Genomic DNA, 18,494 nt, shown 5'->3' with positions numbered 1-18,494 from the left:
TATAATAATAATAATAATAATAATATAATAATAATCATAATTTTTAATGCTACAAGAGAAACTACTTTTAGGATGAGAGCTAACTGTTGAATTTAACAAATGTAACTCTAACTTGGGTTACAAGTTTGGCCTTTGGCCTCCAATAAAGAGCTGGACTCCCTGCTTGTCCGTGATTGTCCCTTAGAGCTGAGTGTCCCGAGTCCCGCAAAATATCTGTAAAACACTCAAACTTCCCGGGTTTCACCTCAATTAAAATAATAATAATGATAATAACATACTTGTTTTCAGCGCTTACATAGATGTTTATCATGTTCGGTCCCACTCATTATCACATAACCCAATATAAAAAGATAAAAAATGCACCACACATCTGAATTCAACACTGATTTTTCTGTATTTGGGTCAATCAATCAATTTGTCGATGTCAAGGCTGTTACTATGGCACTTGCGGCTCTTTCTGACAGAACCTGTCAGTACGCTAACGGTTGGCTGTCAAACCAAAGACAAAGTGAGTCTTTTCTAAAGAGCTCCTTCATAAAGTACCCGGCAACGAAAAATGCTGCGTTCTGCACACACTGCAAGAGTACATTTTACAGTCGTGCATGGTGGAAATACCAGTGTAAAAGATCATATTAAGACGGCCGGATAGCAATATACAATAGTTGGCAGAGAATGTGTCACAGTTGTCCATTTAGCCAGCAGCCTGTGCTTGTGCACACTGACAAGTATCTTGTGTTTTGTTTTAAAAGGTATCTGACAATAATTATTTTATACAAATGCAATGCATTACGCGTTGAAAGGTAGGTGTGCTAAGCACTGGAATAATTATATGGTGCATGCATAGGCGCATACATCTGTGTGTGCATAAACATGTGGTACAATTAAGAGTCCCAGTTTTGGGGGTTGAAAAAAGATTAAATTGATCTAGTAGGGGTATTCAGATACTCACCGTAAGATGCCACTAAATCCTACACACTGCTCCATTAACCACAAAATACATTTGTGCTATTGGTCTGCAAAACTTTGCACTTATTCAACTTTATGTTGCCTGAAAGTTATTGCTGATGTTTGATTTGTGTATGCTGGCCTGTAGGTGCGTCCCGTCCTGCAGCGAGGCGGCAGCACGGCGTCCCTCCACAACACCTCGCTGAGGAGCACCATCTTCCAGCTGATGATCCACACGCTGGACCCTCTGGGAGAAGGTAACACCCTGTTGTTTTTTATGATCATCTATGTAAAGTGTCTTAAGTTCCATAAAAGCACTCTATAAATATAAATGAAATGTATTATTATTAGTATTAGTATTATTAGAACCAACAATGATTCCTGCAGTAACAAGATCAAATCAGTAGCCTGGTGGTTGAGGTGTTCATAAGGACTTTAAATGCACCCTTTTTTTTTACATTTGATCCTTTAAAGGTTTTTCCATCAAGTTGTCAGTCACATGTTAAAGGTAAAACCTGAGTTACGTATGTAACTACGACTCTATGAATTTTGGATGACCGCCAGAGGCAGTGCTTAACACTGGATGTTATCAATCTCGTGCACGCGCAGGTCGAGTATTTATTATCAACAAAGTCACATGTGACCTGGGATGACATAGCGTATATAAGCCCACGTCATCATCAAAGATGTCCCTCCAGAATCTTCTCGCCAAGATTCCAAGTGACAGAGAACTCTGGCGGTCATCGAGAATTCATAGAACCGTAGTTACATACGTAACTCTCGTTCTATTTCATTCTTCCTGACCGCCAGAGGCAGTGCTTAACACTGGATGACGACTACCAACGTAGTCACGAGGAAACCCACCTCACCGGGAATGGCCAGTGGATTCCTGAAAGACCACCGAGGCTACTGCGTGGGGAGCAGCGACCTTGACCCTGAAAAAACGAGCAAAAGTGCATGGAGTAGTCCAGCTGGCCGCAGCGCAAATCTCACTTAGAGGGATCCACCGTAGTGCTGCCCAGGAAGTGGAGACACTCCTGGTGGAGTGGCCTCTGATATTAAGAGGTAAAGGCAGTCCTTTTGACCTGTATGCCTCAATGGCCTGAGAAATCCACCTGGAAAGCCTCTGTTTGGACAGGGCGTGCCCTTTCCTATGGCCCCCATAGCAGACAAACAGGCTATCAGAGCGGAGAAAGCTTGCAGTCGCCTGTAAATAACACCTTAAGGCCCTCACTGGGCAGAGCTGTAGGCGATCTGGGTTCGGATGCCAGATGTGGCCCCCCATCTGCGAGAAGAGGTCTTGCCTCTTGGGCAGGCACCATGGAACTCCGTCCAGAAGCCTGTTTATCCCCGGAAACCAGCGCCTCCAGTTTGGGGCGACCAACAGGAGTCTTTGGTTGCCGTGCTGTATTCTGTGTAGCGTTACTGCTTGCAGCGGAAATGGGGTGAAGGCATAGAGGAGGCATCTGGCCATGGGTCCGCCAGGGCGTCCTGCCCCAACGGGCTCGCTGTCTCCGTCAGGGAAAACCAAAGAGGGCAGTGTGTTGAGGCTTCTGAGGCAAACAGGCCCACCACAGCTGTGTCATATTTGCGCCATATCTCTTCCACCACCTGTGGGTGGAGCCTCCCCTCGCCCGTTGGGGAGGGGTTTCTGGCGGGAAAGAAAGTCTGCCACCACATTCTGTGGCCCTGGCAGATACATGGCCCTGAGGCTGGAAAAACGAGGGAAAGCCCATACAAGGAGTCTCTGTGCCACCTGCAGCAACCGGGTCGATCTGGTGCCCCCTTGCCGGTTGACATGATAGACAGCTGACCTGTTGTCGGACCGTACAAAAACATGCCTGTGTCGTCCAGAGCCCCCTTACCGCTCTGTGCTGCCATAGTGAAGAAGAAGAAAGAAGAAATCTCTATTTGTCAAATACATACAGGTACATACATGAAATTTGACCTCTGCATTTAACCCATTCTAAGTATTTTAGGAGCAGTGGGCTACTGCAAGTTTCGTGTCTTGCTCAAGGACACTTCAACATGGTTAAACCACTGAGCTACAGCCGCCCCTACTGGAGGGCGAAGCATCGGTCACCACCACCTCACGATATGAGGGAATCGAACTCAATGAGATGCCCCTGGCCAGATATGCCCCGTCTCTCCATGGCCGCAATGCGAGGAGGCATTGGCATTGGCTGGACACCCTGACTTTCTTGGATCTGTGGGACTTTGGATCTAATTGGAGATTGATCCAAATTTGGAATGGCCGAATGTTACTGACATCAACATACTGTACCTAATAGCCAGAGAAACAGGCTGTACCTCAACCTTCTGTTCTTCCAGAACCGAAGAAAAAGCTGGAGTATGGCGTCTACTCGTTGTGGTGTTGGGAAGGCCAGCATATGGCAGGAGTCCAGAGTTAAACCAATGAACATTACCCTTTGGCTGGGTATGAGACAACTCTTGGCGTGGTTGACGGTAAGGCCCAACCTCGTCACATGATGCAGAAGGGCCGCAGAGTCCCACTCTGCTTGTTCCCTGATTGGAGCACAAATCAGCCAGTCTTCCAGGTATGGGAGGATTAGCATACCTCTGGCTTGCATAGGGGCGAGTGCTGCCCGCATGCACCTTGAAGACCCGTGGGGCAAGGGAAAGACCAAATGGGAGCATCTTGAACTGGAAGGCCATGCCTTCGAATGCAAAGTGCAGGTACTGCCTGTGAGGTAGCGCTATTGGGACGTGAAAGTATGCGTCCTTCAAATCGATGGATGTGAACCAATTGTGCCATGTCACGGTTTGGAGCACATCTGCTGTACTCAACATGTGGAAGGGCAACACCTTCAGAAATGTGTTCAGCCCTCGTAAGTCCAGTATAGGGCGAAACCCACCATCTTTCTTTGGAATCAGAAAATAAACTGAGTAAAACCCACCTTGCTGTGTCCGTAGCTCCAGTTCTTCGATGGCACCCTTTTCTAGGAGGGTGGATATCTCCTGTCTGAGTGCCTGAGACTTTGTGGGATTGCTGACTATGGTCAGTCTGATTCCACCGAAAACTGGGGGCCAGCATCGGAATTGAAGATGGTACCCTTGGGAAAGCGTAGCCACCACCCAAGGGTCTGAAGTGCTGCTTTCCCAGCTGCTGAGGTGCTGCTGGGAGAAGCATCTGACTGCCGGCCCCGGGGCCTCAGGGCCTTCCCCTCTGGCCCTTTGGGTCCCTGGTGGGAGCGATACCCAGATCCCTAACCCCTCCTCGCTTGAGGTGCCTGCCGCGCTGGAGTCCGCGAGGTCCTTGGGTAAGCATCAGGACGAGCTGGAAGCCAAGGGCGACTGGTACCACCACCCTGTGGGGGCCGCTGTCGCAATAAGGGTGTAGGTTCCCAGAAGCTAGCAAACTGCAGGGCTGCAGGGCTCCCAGCGAAAGTCAACGGCTATCTTCTTTCATTCAACCTGCATCCGCGGATTACCTGCCGCAAGAAGATACAAAGGAACATCTTTGATAATGACGTGGGCTTATATACGCTACGTCATCTCAGGTCACATGTGATTTTGTTGATATTAAATACTCGACCTGCACGTGCGCGAGATGGATAACAACCAGTGTTAAACGCTGCCTCTGGCGGTCAGGAAGAATGAATTAGAACTGACCCGCAAGTGTTTTGAAGGAGGCAGTGTGGTGTGTGAGACAGAAGGTTTTCATATTATCATAAATCTGCGGTGGTTTTGTGGTGCAAAATACAATATTTCACAAAAAACAAATAAACCAAAAAGAAAACATGACACACCATTTCAAAGCAGTCGTATTTTCTGAAATGGATAAAATAATCAAATACTGTCTGAATGTCTTAATGTTACTCTGTTCATCAAATATATTATTTAGTAATACAATACAATTGCCTTAAAATTATAACATTCCCCTCAAGTTAAGAATAAGGCAAAAACATGTCTTGCAAATTGACTACAAATAAAAGTAACTCTTCACATTTTGGATATTATTTTATCGCAACAGTTGGTAAATTGTTTTTTACATTTTATATCACCAGATTGTACCACATCATATAAATAGCTTAGCGAACACTGTGCTGTTGGATGCAGTAAGACTGCAACTAATGATTATTTTCATTATCAATTCTGCTTTATGTAAGTTCATCTAATTACTCTAATATATGACAAAAAGCAGCAAATGTGAGGAGCTGGATCTTGTGAATTTCTGCTTGAAAAATTAGTGAAACAACTGTTTAATCTTCTGTCAATGGACTAAATGTTCCAGCTCTAGGATGCAGTGACTCAGCTCTGTCCCGGTCTGTCCGTCCTGTCCCTTCCTGTAAGTCAGGGTAGCGTGTTGAACAACCGTGACCTTCAGCCTGTCCTCAAACTCACCGGACCGCTGTTCCCTCGCTCTCACAGCACTCGGCCACCGCTGATCCTTAATCAGCTTTTCAATACCGGCTAATAAAAGCTGGATAAGAGCCAGCATGCTAGCAGACCAAGCTCTTTATCTCTTTGGAGCCAGTGTAGTAGTAGCAGTGTCAGTGTAGCCGTGTCATTACTGTAATAAACTGTCAGCATCTTAAAGGGATAGTTTTGGTGTTTCTCTGTGGGGTTGTATGAGGTACTTATCCACAGTCAGTGCATTACCTACAGTAGATGGCGGTCGGTACACCCCCAGTTTGGAGAAGCAGACTGGAGTACCAGCGCAGGAGCAAAGCAATGTACTGCTGCAGACGGGGGGTAGCTTCAACACAGATTTTAGACACCTAAAAGAAAGACCCACTTAAAAAAAATCAATATAATTTTATGTGTACAGTATTCACATTCTTTCCTAAACCTGCAGTAGGCAGTATATTTTTGGCATCATTGGGCAAAAATTCCATGATAACCGTTCAGCGTATTCTAATTCAAGTGTTCTGAGAGAAAACTAGACGTCTGCTCCTCCTCATGGCTCTGTTTTCAGGCTTTAGAACATCTAGCCCGTGACGGGAGACTTTGACCAATCACAGGTCATTTCAGAGAGAGCGTGTTTCTATCGAGCGTTCCTATCGGCTGTTCGTTCAATGGAGGCAGCTGTCAATCACTCGCAAACTCCGATCAAACAGTCAAACTAGGCAGTGCTGATTAAATATGAATCAATATTCTGTTACGTTAATGCCTATTTCTCTCCACAGATGTTGTCAGAATCATCTTGTAGTGTACTGTTTAGCTGTAAAATGAGAAGGTGTGCTACGGCTGGTGGGCGGTGCTTGTTATTTCCTCAACAGATCTCATAACGGCTTCCAGGTCACAAGTCATTCCCAACTCAACTAAATAACTTGCATGTGTTTACAATTCGCTGTTAGCTGCCGAGCGGTGGGTGAGAGACTGCGGATAGAGCAGATAGAAATGTAGCTTTCCTACATGTTTGGTAAATGGACTTGCATTTATAAAGCTCTTTTCTAGACTTCTGACTATGTCTAGTCTTCTCAAAGACCACATGTCAGCATTCACCCATTCGCACACACATTCATACACTGATATCAGAGGCTGCCATGCAAGGACCCAACCTGCCCATCAGGATCTGATCTAAATACTCATTCACACACCGATGGCTCAGCCTTCAGGAGCAGTTTGAGGTTAAAGCCTGGGACAAACCAGGAACGTCTTTTTTTATTTCGGCGTCCGTGTTAACAGGTTAGAGCAGCCACAGTGCCAGCGTGAGACACGCGTCTCACGCATGTCTCACGCACATCTCACGCACCTCACACGCGCGTCTCAGCTGCGTAGAGGTCTCGCCTATTTTTGACGCGTGCCATGCGTGTCTCACAGCAACAACAGTGAAAGTGAACAATTGACTGTATATTAACATCATATCAGCTACATTACTACAGTTTCGATGTCTAGACATCTGTAGAATATGTCATGGACAGTGAAGGTGATGTATTGACTGTATATTGACATCATACCAGCAAGATTACTACAGTTGCGATGTCTATCTGTAGAATATGTTACAGAGATGAAAAAAAAGTAAAGACTTATTTTTAAATCAACCTGCTTTCATTTTGAAATAAAAGAATTCCTTCATTTGTTAACACAAGGCTTTTATTCTGAAATATGTGCCGGACAGTGTTCTAGAACATGTAGTGACTTGGAGAGCTCCATGAATGAATATAGTACTGAGTTTTAATTGTGGATTATTACTATTATTTACAAATTACCACACGTTTCTTAACCTTTCTCTGTCTAAAATAAATATTAATGATATTTATAATGAAATGAAATGAAATGGCCATTAAAAGGCAAACTCTATGTAGAAAGAAAGGGCTGACAGCAGCAGTTGCAGCAGCAGAAATGCAGCAGCAGACACGCAGCTGAAACGCAGCTGGTATGAACAACCAAAGCGTGAATCACGCAGCCACCACGCGCTCCTGACGTTCCCTGTGTGTCCCGGGCGTTAGTGTCTCAAGGACTCAAGGAAACATCGACATGTGACCGGAGGAGCCGGGGATCGAAACACCAACCTTCCGATGGGTGGACGACCTGCTCTACCCTCTGAGCTACAGCCGCCCTGAATATTTAACCGTTTCATCGTGTTTATGTCTGTTGAACAGGTGTGATAACGTATCTTGACTTTACACTTGTAACGTTTTATTGCACTTACTTACAGTAAGGAGAAAAGTTGTCGTCAACTCGACTTCACCTGGTTCACTTCTCTGTCTCCACCGCGGCCCGTCCGATCAGCTGTTTGCTGACTACACTGTGTGTGTTGATGTGAGTGGAGAGCTCTGACACAGAGCAGCAGGGAGAGGATGCAGCTTTAGCCCCGCGGCTCATTTAATAACAGGTTTTGGTAACCATCCCTAAATATAATGATTTTTCTTATTCATTGTGTTTCAGACAGCCTTTTACGATGTGTTCATTGCGCATGTTCATTGCGCATGTTCATATGGCGATGACGATGAAAATCCAATTCATCGGTCAGCCCTACTACACACTGCTCCATTAATGTAAAAGCAGGATTTTACTGCTGGAGTTGGTTGAGGTGGAGCTATTTTGAACTATCTTGTATTGGACTGCAACTTATGAATATTTAATTATTATAATATATAATAATAAATATAATAATGAATTTGCTAAAAAATATCTACAAAGCATAAGTAAATTATTTAATAACCATTAATAACCATTAGTTACAACTTAGAAACCCTATAAAAAAGGGTGACTTATAAGAAAATGGTACTGTTTTCTAGGAGGTACTTATTGAGGAGTTCAGGAATTTGCTCACTCCTTTAAGCTCCTTCTTTATTTTGAGTATGAAAGGAAAGATCCTCCTCCTAAAATACTTATTAAAGAACAGCTATTAGTGATGCCCTTGGTGGCACATTTTTAAGTTTACTTAATTTTTTTTATTCCTGTAGATAACTCGTCAAACAAAGTCCCATCACATGCAGATATTTTTGACAGCTCTTCTGACAGCAGTAAAATGTTTTAGTCATTTGAGGTAAAGGTTTTTGTTTTGGTCCACTCGGTCCAGGTGGAACGCATTCTCCAGTGTTGTTGAAAGGCATCATAGGAAATCTCTAACTGAAGTAGACGAGACAGGTTGAAGGAAAGTGTGAACATCAGCGATGTATATATGACAATTTCTCACAAAATACTGGACAGTACACACAAGGTGCAGTCACATAGGAAACTAGAATGACAGTGAGAGAGCGCAGATCTCCGCCAAGCTGCTCGAGGACAATTGCCCACCCCACCCCTCTCCGTGCAGCTTGCGCCATCATCCACGTGTATTTTTGTTTATGATGAGATCAGCTGTACGTAGCGGAGCATCGTAAAACACTTAATTCAAAATGCACAGAAATAAAGTAAAAACTCACCTAAACGGTTGTCGTTACTCTTTCCAACAATCACCAAGCGTGCTTTGGTCGAACTCAACTCTAATTTCACCGAGTTTAATGTGAAAAAACACTGAATCAACAGGTGTTCCCCCCCTCCCTCCACCCCCCGCTCTCTCTCTGTCCCTCTCTCTGCTGGCAGAAGGAAAGAGGCAGTTACACTGCGTATGTCTTAAAGCCTGTGGTGTTAATGCACAGGCTGAACGGAGTTATTAAAAAAAATTCTTGATCGCCACCAAAATCTAATGGATTGTTCATTGTGCCACATCCCACCCTTCAAAAAACTTTCATTCAAATCCATCACAGACTTTTGGAGTAATCCTCCAAACGGACAAACCAACAAACCAACAAACCAACAAACCAATGCCAGTGAAAACATAACCTCCTTCCTAGGCCTTTGGCCTTGGCGAAGGTAATAAGTAAATCTCAGATGGTCCAGAAGTTGAAATATTTGCTGTGGGTTTCCATCCGTAGAAGCCGCACTTAGAGGGGCCGTGAAAACCCCCGGCCCGAGGAAAGTCAGAAGAGGTAAGAGCAGCAACAAGATGTCGCCTCGCTGTTGTTTTGTGTGTTTTGTTGTTGTGATGGTAGTTCATGTGTGCATTCTTGTGTTTAATTCACATGCAACCCTGTCAGTAAGTCAAACAAAAGATAACATTGAACAAACTTAATGTGGCAAACCTCCACATGAGTATGGAAGCTTATTGCTGCCATGCCAGAAAAAGAGAAATGGATCAGTGTCACGTTGTAATGTGAAAAGTTTATTTTCTTTGACTTTCCAGCTCTATTTCATCGTCTGACCAAGAGGTGATTTCCAAAAGGAAATTCTCATTTCATATATATGGTATATCTTGTTGCATGAGATTGAAGTGTCACATGACTGGAGGAGACTGATGTTCGGTAGTCAGTCTGATGTGTATTTCTGCCAATCAGAGACATCCTTTAATGGTGACGTCAGAGGGGAGGGGTCAGTACAGAAGAAGGGTAAGACATTTTTCTACCATGTCTGTGGTTGTTGTTGTTGTTGTGGTGGTGGTGATGGTGATGGTGATGGTGATGGTGATGATGGTGGTGGTGGTTGTTGTTGTGGTGGTGGTGGTGGTGGTTGTTGTTGTTGTTGTGTTGGTGGTGGTTGTTGTTGTTGTTGTTGTGGTGGTGGTTGTTGTTGTTGTTGTTGATGTTGTGGTGGTGGTGGTTGTTGTTGTTGTTGTTGTTGTTGTTGTTGTTGTTGTTGTTGTTGTTGTTGTTGTGGTTGTGGTGGTTGTGGTGGTTGTTGTGGTGATGGGGATGGTGGCGGTTGCTGTTGTTGTTGTGGTGGTGATGGTGATGGTTGTTGTTGTTGTTGTTGTGGTGATGGTGGTGGTTGTTGTGGTGGTGGTGGTGGTGGTGATGGTGGTGGTTGTTGTGGTGGTGGTTGTGGTGCTTGGTCCAGTCTGCTTCTGTCCCAGCAGTGTTTCTGAACTGGTTTTTGGATGTTGTTATATTAGATGGTTGTTTGTAGATTTATTTGGATGGTTGCATGTTTGTGTGTTTGCATCCAGTTGTTTTTGTGTTGTTGTGAGGAACACTGACCTTTTATTCACACACTGGCTATAGGAAAACCTATATTACATATACAATAATAATCACAGTATTCTTACAGTTTGTGCTCATGATAATGTGGTTGTTAACAGGTCTTCAAAATGAGTCATGAAAAAGGATTCACAAGTGCATCATCTTCAATATAAATGTGTTGGGTTTTTTTGTTGCATTGATTAGCACAATCTCAAATATAGGGGAAATTACGACCGCGTTTAACGGCCATTGTAGGTAAAAACAAATAAATTACGGAGCCGGGGGAGGGTGGTAATATTCCAAGAAAAAACTCAGAATTTGCAAGAAAAAATCTCAGATATTCTCTGAGATTATTGTCACAAATTTACATGAACAATATTTTGTTATCAAGGAACCACATCGCTTCACTTTGCAAGGTTGGATCAACTTCATTAAACTACAGACGCCATCGTTAAACACGGCAGTAACATAGGCCACCGAGTGCAAAATATATTACTTATATTAGTTTCATAAAATCTATCTTCATAAAAAAATACAGAAAGAACATGAAAGAAAATACTTATATGTATCTTCCAAGACCATCACCTCGATTAGAGGCCGTCCGTCAGAGACAACATTGGAAACAGCCAACAGTTTTTAGGATTTATCTGATAACCCATCGGAAAAATAAAGGACAACAGGTCTAACATGAGGATATAGTACAATGCTGGTGTCAGCATTATGTTCATAAAATAACAAAGAAAGAACATGAAAGAAAACGTGCATATGTATCTTTCAGGACCTTCACCTCACTCAGAGGCCGTCCTCACCATAAAAACACGACTTTAGGAGCAATGACTTTCAGACGGCGGCTAAATTTTTTACTTTAATCTCAGAGGATTTCTGAGGTGTTTTTTTATCATAAATTTATGACTTTATCATTTCAGAAAATATTTAAATGTAAATTTGTGAGTTTTTTCCCGTATATCACTTTGATCTCAGAGAATATTAGACAGAGGGAACAAACAGTATAAACAATTTCCTTAGACATTCGTTAATACAATTTTATACCCCCGCGACAACGTAGTCGGAGGTATATAGCTCTCCGTGCGTCCGTCCTTCTGTCCGTCCATCCGTCCTGCCGTCTTTCCGTCCGTTCGAGTATCACACTTTCGTTTCCGGAGCAGAACACGAAAACGATTTAACTTAGGAACTTCAAATTTGGTATGATGGTTGACAGTGTGGTTTAGTTGTGTTTGGTGTGATGGTTGACAATGTGGTCTAGTTGTGTTTGGTATGATGGTTGACAATGTGGTCTAGTTGTGTTTGGTATGATGGTTGACAGTGTGGTCTAGTTGTGTTTGGTATGATGGTTGACAGTGTGGTCTAGTTGTGTTTGGTATGATGGTTGACGGTGTGGTCTAGTTGTGTTTGGTATGATGGTTGACAGTGTGGTCTAGTTGTGTTTGGTATGATGGTTGACAGTGTGGTCTAGTTGTGTTTGGTATGATGGTTGACAGTGTGGTGTAGTTGTGTTTGGTATGATGGTTAACAGTGTGGTCTAGTTGTGTTTGGTATGATGGTTAACAGTGTGGTCTAGTTGTGTTTGGTATGATGGTTAACAGTGTGGTCTAGTTGTGTTTGGTGTGATGGTTGACAGTGTGGTCTAGTTGTGTTTGGTGTGATGGTTGACAATGTGGTCTAGTTGTGTTTGGTATGATGGTTGGTGTGGTCTAGTTGTGTTTGGTGTGATGGTTGACAGTGTGGTCTAGTTGTGTTTGGTATGATGGTTAACAGTGTGGTCTAGTTGTGTTTGGTATGATGGTTAACAGTGTGGTCTAGTTGTGTTTGGTGTGATGGTTGACAGTGTGGTCTAGTTGTGTTTGGTGTGATGGTTGACAGTGTGGTCTAGTTGTGTTTGGTATGATGGTTGGTGTGGTCTAGTTGTGTTTGGTGTGATGGTTGACAGTGTGGTCTAGTTGTGTTTGGTATGATGGTTGACAGTGTGGTCTAGTTGTGTTTGATATGATGGTTGACAGTGTGGTCTAGTTGTGTTTGGTATGATGGTTGACAGTGTGGTCTAGTTGTGTTTGGTATGATGGTTGACAGTGTGGTCTAGTTGTGTTTGGTATGATGGTTGGTGTGGTCTAGTTGTGTTTGGTGTGATGGTTGACAGTGTGGTCTAGTTGTGTTTGGTATGATGGTTGACAGTGTGGTCTAGTTGTGTTTGGTATGATGGTTGGTGTGGTCTAGTTGTGTTTGGTGTGATGGTTGACAGTGTGGTCTAGTTGTGTTTAGTATGATGGTTGACAGTTTGGTCTAGTTGTGTTTGGTATGATGGTTGTCAGTGTGGTCTAGTTGTGTTTGGTGTGATGGTCCAGACATAGAAACATATAAAAGTCAATGATATGAGGAGATATATACCGTCCCACTGCTATGTGTCAAGATTTGCATGAAAAAAATGCCATGCCAGACTGACGGGATGTAGGTTTACATTTCAGCATAGCTAAAGTCCTTGGAGTGGTTTTGTTTTATTCTATTCCAGTCTTTTACAAAATGGCCAGAGTGTGAGTATAAGGTCAAAAGCATGTTGACTTGGTTGCACAAAACTGTTCATGGACGAAGTATCGATCGATGTAAAAAGAACTCATGTTGTATATGAGCGATGATTCTCTTGATTGCAGCAAAGAACAAAGTAAAGCCTCTGAACGTCCCGGTCTCGGACAAATTACAGAGCAAATTACATCACCGCTACTCTGAAGGTGAGTTGTGTGTGAGAATTTAACACTTTTCTTTAGTTAAAAGTTAAATTTGACATTTTGATAAAAAGCCAACATTCAGATAAGAAGATTTACAGTATATCAATTTCATGAGACATCCTTTAATGGTGATGTTAGAGGGGAGGGGTCAGTACAGAAGAAGGGTAAGACATTTTTCTGTGGTTGTTGTTGTTGTTGTGGTGGTGGTTGTTGTTGTTGTTGTTGTTGTGGTGGTGGTGGTGGTGGTGGTACAATTTGACATTTTGATAAAAAGCCAACATTCAGATAAGAAGATTACAGTATACCAATTTCATGAGATAAGTGCGGGAAGTGTATTAGCCTAGCTTAGCACAAAAACTGGAAGCAGGTGGAAACTACTAGCCTAGCTCTGTCAAAATTAAAAAGATCAGTAGCCTCAGCAGAAAACAAAATATTTGGAAGGAAGAAAAGCACATTTAGTATTGTTAATGCTTACCACTTGTGGGACGAAATATTTAAAGTTTGAGTGTGGCAGCAGAGGAAAAGATCCACGCTGTGTTTTTCACAGTTACCTAAATCAAAATGGTTTATTCTGTATGGTGGCTTTTTTTCAAATTATAGATTAGGAGAAGATATTAAACTCCATCTTTAATCCCCCCCAAAAAACAAGCGACAACCTACGAGGCTGAAAAATGAAGCTAACATGGAAGTGCAGTTCCTCAAACGGCCACTTGAGGCCCCCATGTTAATACGCTCCACTTTGTGTTTACAACCTGGTACAAAAAAACGGTTTTCGTCTCTGTAGATCATTTCCCTGTTTCTATGACAACTGTACAGGGGTTGAATGTTTCTATAACTCACCCGTTTAAATTAAATTAAGGCTTAAAGTTAGATATAATTAAAGGCGTTGCCACTTTGAGTGACAGGTGGGTGCCGTCTCAGGTCGCTAGCTGTCTGCTCTGCCGCGTCACCTGACCTGCCTCAGCTTCACCGACGATCCACCTCTTTACCCATTTTTGGAGTTAGGCTGTGTCTTCACTGTCAAGATGGCGACGGGCAGAGCCACCCACTTTGAGCTTCACAACTCTCTTCAGACACCCATGGATGACGTCACGGAGACTGCATCCATATTTATACAGTCTGTGCCAAATAAACGGCATTTAGAGCTACTGACAACATTGATACTATTGGTAGAATTGTCCATATAAAATGTATGTTAACATTTGTGTTTAATTACTCTTTAATTAATATAAGTTGTGCTTAAGCAGCCTAACCTGAAGGCCAATATATTATATAATATTATAACATGTTAATATTTAGCATCATAATATTCCAAATAAATGCTAGTTCCAACCATGTAACTGCCTCTAGGGTTGGTAATCTACTTCAAAAATATTTGTTGTTATATTTGTTGAAACTCTCATCACATCCTGACAGCAATCAATTAATTAAATGCTCTGACAAAGAAATTGAAAAAAAAATTGGTATCTGTGGCTGTCGCAGGACTCTAATAAACCCATCCAATCATTTCATTACTGAATGTAATGAGGGACTGGCCTACCTGCCTACCTGCCTGCTGTCTGTCTACCTGCCTGCTGTCTGTCTTTGGAGGGAGACCTGAAGGGACGGACTGTCTACTTACCTGTCTACCTACCTAATGATAATGTTGGGGGAGTGTCTTTGGAGGGAGGTCTGAAGGGACGGACTGTCTACCTAACTGTCTACCTACCTAATGATAATATTGGGGGAGTGTCTTTGGAGAGAGGCCTGAAGGGACGGACTGTCTACCTACCTGTCTACCTACCTAATGATAATGTTCGGGGCAGTGTCTTTGGAGGGAGCCCTGAAGGGACGGACTGTCTACCTACCTGTCTACCTACCTAATGATAATGTTGGGGGAGTGTCTTTGGAGGGAGGTCTGAAGGGACGGACTGTCTACCTACCTGTCTACCTACCTAATGATAATGTTGGGGGAGTGTCTTTGGAGGGAGCCCTGAAGGGACGGACTGTCTACCTACCTGTCTACCTACCTAATGATAATGTTGGGGGAGTGTCTTTGGAGAGAGGCCTGAAGGGACGGACTGTCTACCTACCTGTCTACCTACCTAATGATAATGTTGGGGGAGTGTCTTTGGAGGGAGCCCTGAAGGGACGGACTGTCTACCTACCTGTCTACCTACCTGTCTACCTACCTGTCTACCTACCTGACTATCTACCTGTCTACCTACCTAATGATAATGTTGGGGGAGTGTCTTTGGAGAGAGACCTGAAGGGACGGACTGTCTACCTACCTGTCTACCTACCTAATGATAATGTTGGGGGAGTGTCTTTGGAGGGAGGCCTGAAGGGACGGACTGTCTACCTACCTGTCTATCTACCTGTCAACCTACCTGTCTACCTACCTAATGATAATGTTGGGGGAGTGTCTTTGGAGGGAGCCCTGAAGGGACGGACTGTCTACCTACCTGTCTACCTACCTGACTACCTACCTGTCTACCTACCTAATGATAATGTTGGGGGAGTGTCTTTGGAGAGAGACCTGAAGGGACGGACTGACTACCTACCTGTCTACCTACCTAATGATAATGTTGGGGGAGTGTCTTTGGAGGGAGGTCTGAAGGGACGGACTGTCAGTGTTGATGACTTGGTGATGTTCTCTCTAGATTTAGGGACTTAGCTAGTGCTGCTAGCTACTTTCATTGGAGAAGAGTTGGCAATACTGGGCTGTTTTTTAGGTTCGATCATTTTGTAAATCTAGTGTACTCTTGCTGGTTTCTTTAGATTACCAACCCTAGCTTTAAAGTTACAATACTGATAAGCAATAATTGCAGTTGTGTTTCTGGATCTCACTCCCCAGAGATATAAACAGTGTCGCCACTTGTGATTTTTCCCGGGAATGTCGCCACAGACACTCAGTTCGTAATACTGCCAATGCAAGGACTAACATCAGTGGGCCATTGACTCAGTAACCAATGTGTTACCTCATTCGACGATAGATAGTGATTTAAAAGACATTTATTTAAATGAAAACTTCAGAGATTATTACTTTAATTTTTGACAGAGGTGGGCTAGCAGTTTCCCCCTGCTTCCAGTCTTTGTCTTAAGCTAAACTCATCTTATATAATGATTTTCTCATCTAAAAAAGGCAAATAAAAACAAACCGGCAATGTTCTGTTCCTTCTTAATATTGTAGTAATATTTTGTGACTGTTGGTATTTTTTCGATTCCGTTTTTATTTAGAAGTTTGTATGCTGGAGGTGCAGCACTCATATAAATGGTCGGCTGTCTATCGATGATCAGAGATGGTTTGGGGGTTGAAGGAGGTTGTTCTCCACAATCAGCGGAGCCTCTCAGTCTGTGTGTTTGTGCGTCACAGTGTGGAGTAATGAGGTGCTTCAGAGTCTGAGGTGCAGAGCAAAGTGGGGCTGCAGGGAGTCTGAAGAGGACTCAACGAGCTTGAATCAATCAGCCTGAGGATTAACATGCAGATGGGACCAGATGTGAATCCTTTTTCCTCCATTACTACAGCATGTTTATTTCCAAACACTCCCACAGGCACTTCATACTGGCCCACAAAGCATCATCATTTTGTCAGCTTCAATATTTAAAATGTGGTTTGTTTTGTCTCAAAGTAGGAAATAAAAAGCACTTTCTGTTAGACGAGTGCCAACACCTTCAGAGGATTATAAGGTGTGTGTGTCAGCAGTGTTACATAATCTACATGTTAAAAGTTAAGACAGACAGGTGTTTTTGGGGTAACCAGACAAGAAAAAAGGTGACGGAACAACTTACTTGGAGTGTTGGAGTCGTCTATATACAGTATATCTGCATGCTGTGTATATAAACTGGAAAAACAAAGTTTGGAAACTTGTGTTTGGTGGATTATTTCTCTGTTGTTACAATGCTAATTGGCATTGTATTTTACATCGTTGGAAAGCCTGTTTCTTTACCTTCGCAATGATGTCCAACTTGTAAGGATCATGCATTTGTGAGATGAGCAGCACAGCTGATTATGTGGGTAACGCCCAAGAAAAATTTGCCAAAATGCTCTTAACCTGTATTCTCATAAGGCTACCAGGAGGCCTGCAATGACTGCCCTTCACCGTCAGGCCCGTTTGCGCTGGTGTCGACAACACAGACAATGGAACCTGAACATGTGGGGGAATGTCATGTTCAGTGATGAGTCCAGGTTCTGTCTGCGAAAGTTGGACGGCAGGGTCAAAGTATGGAGACGACGTGGAGAACGCTATGCTGATTGTTGCACGGATGGAGTAACAGCTTTTGGTGGGGGCTGTGTCATGGTGTGGGGCGGCATCTTCCTCACTGGCAAAACAAGGCTTGTCATCATTGAAGGCCATCTCAATGCAGTGAGATATCCGGACGAGATTCTGCAGCCAGTGGCGATCCCATATCTCCACAATCTGGCATCTAACTTCATCCTCCAAGATGACAACGCTCGCCCCCACAGAGCCAGGGTTATCACAGACTACCTCCACAATGTGGGAGTAGAGAGAATGGAACGGCCTGCCAAGAGTCCACACCTCAACCCAATTCAACATGTGGGATCAACTTGGGCGTGCTGTACGTGTTAGAGTGACCAACACAACCACGCTGGCTGACCTGCAACGAATTCTGGTTGAGGAATGGAACGCCATCCCACAGCAACGTGTGACCACGTTGGTGACCAGCATGAGGAGGAGGTGCCAGGCTGTTGTGGCTGCGTATGGATCTTCCACCGCTACTGAGGCTCCTGACGGTGTATTAAATGAATAAAGTGTAAAATAGTCAATATGTCTTGTTTGTTCCTTGTTACTGATAGAGAGTTCAATCATCCAATCCACCAAACAACTCAAAACAAGAGTCAACACCAACAGGAGAATACACTGTTCACCATTGACGGAGCATTTTGGCAAATTTTTCTTGGGCGCTACCTACATAATCAGCTGTGCTGCTCATCCCACAAATGCATGATCCTTACAAGTGGGACATCATTGCGAAGGTAAATAAACAGGCTTTCCAACGATGTAAAATACAATGACCATTAGCATTGTAACAACAGAGAAATAATCCACCAAACACAAGTTTCCAAACTTTGTTTTTCCAGTATATATGTGGTGGTGAGATGCAGTATACATATAATATGTATAAATATCCCTGTCATTTTGTGTCTTCTTCTTCTTTCTCCAGATGTTGATGAAAAGCCAACTGAGCCGGCCAGTGCTGCTGCTGCCGGCGCACCAGGGGGCGCTGCAGCCGAGCCGTCCACCTCACAGCCTCAACAGACAAAGGAGAGGAGCGGGAAGACGGCCGACCAGCCAGGCGAGTCAAAAGTACGCAGAAATGATTTCAACCCGATTACAGCAATACTGAAAACGGAAGCTTTTATTCACGAAGATCTGTTTTAAAGGGACTGTTTGTAACT

At 43.5% G+C, this 18,494-nt stretch overlaps 1 protein-coding gene across 2 annotated transcripts in view; it reads left to right on the top strand.

Moving 5' to 3' along the window:
• The window catches only part of LOC119500430 (sodium/potassium/calcium exchanger 1-like), a 36,254-nt gene that overhangs the window by 8,791 nt on the left and 8,969 nt on the right, over nt 1-18,494 (top strand). For both annotated transcript variants that reach the window (XM_037790144.1, XM_037790150.1), the window contains exons 4-5: nt 1,094-1,202; nt 18,260-18,402. In XM_037790144.1, the coding sequence (XP_037646072.1) occupies nt 1,094-1,202; nt 18,260-18,402 (252 nt within the window). The remainder of the gene's footprint in view (nt 1-1,093; nt 1,203-18,259; nt 18,403-18,494) is intronic.

The sequence above is a fragment of the Sebastes umbrosus genome, chromosome 2 (genome assembly GCF_015220745.1).
Source record: "Sebastes umbrosus isolate fSebUmb1 chromosome 2, fSebUmb1.pri, whole genome shotgun sequence".
NCBI lineage: Eukaryota > Metazoa > Chordata > Actinopteri > Perciformes > Sebastidae > Sebastes > Sebastes umbrosus.
The sequence above is the reverse complement of the archived record's forward strand: the minus strand, read 5'-3'. Positions and strand labels throughout refer to the sequence as shown.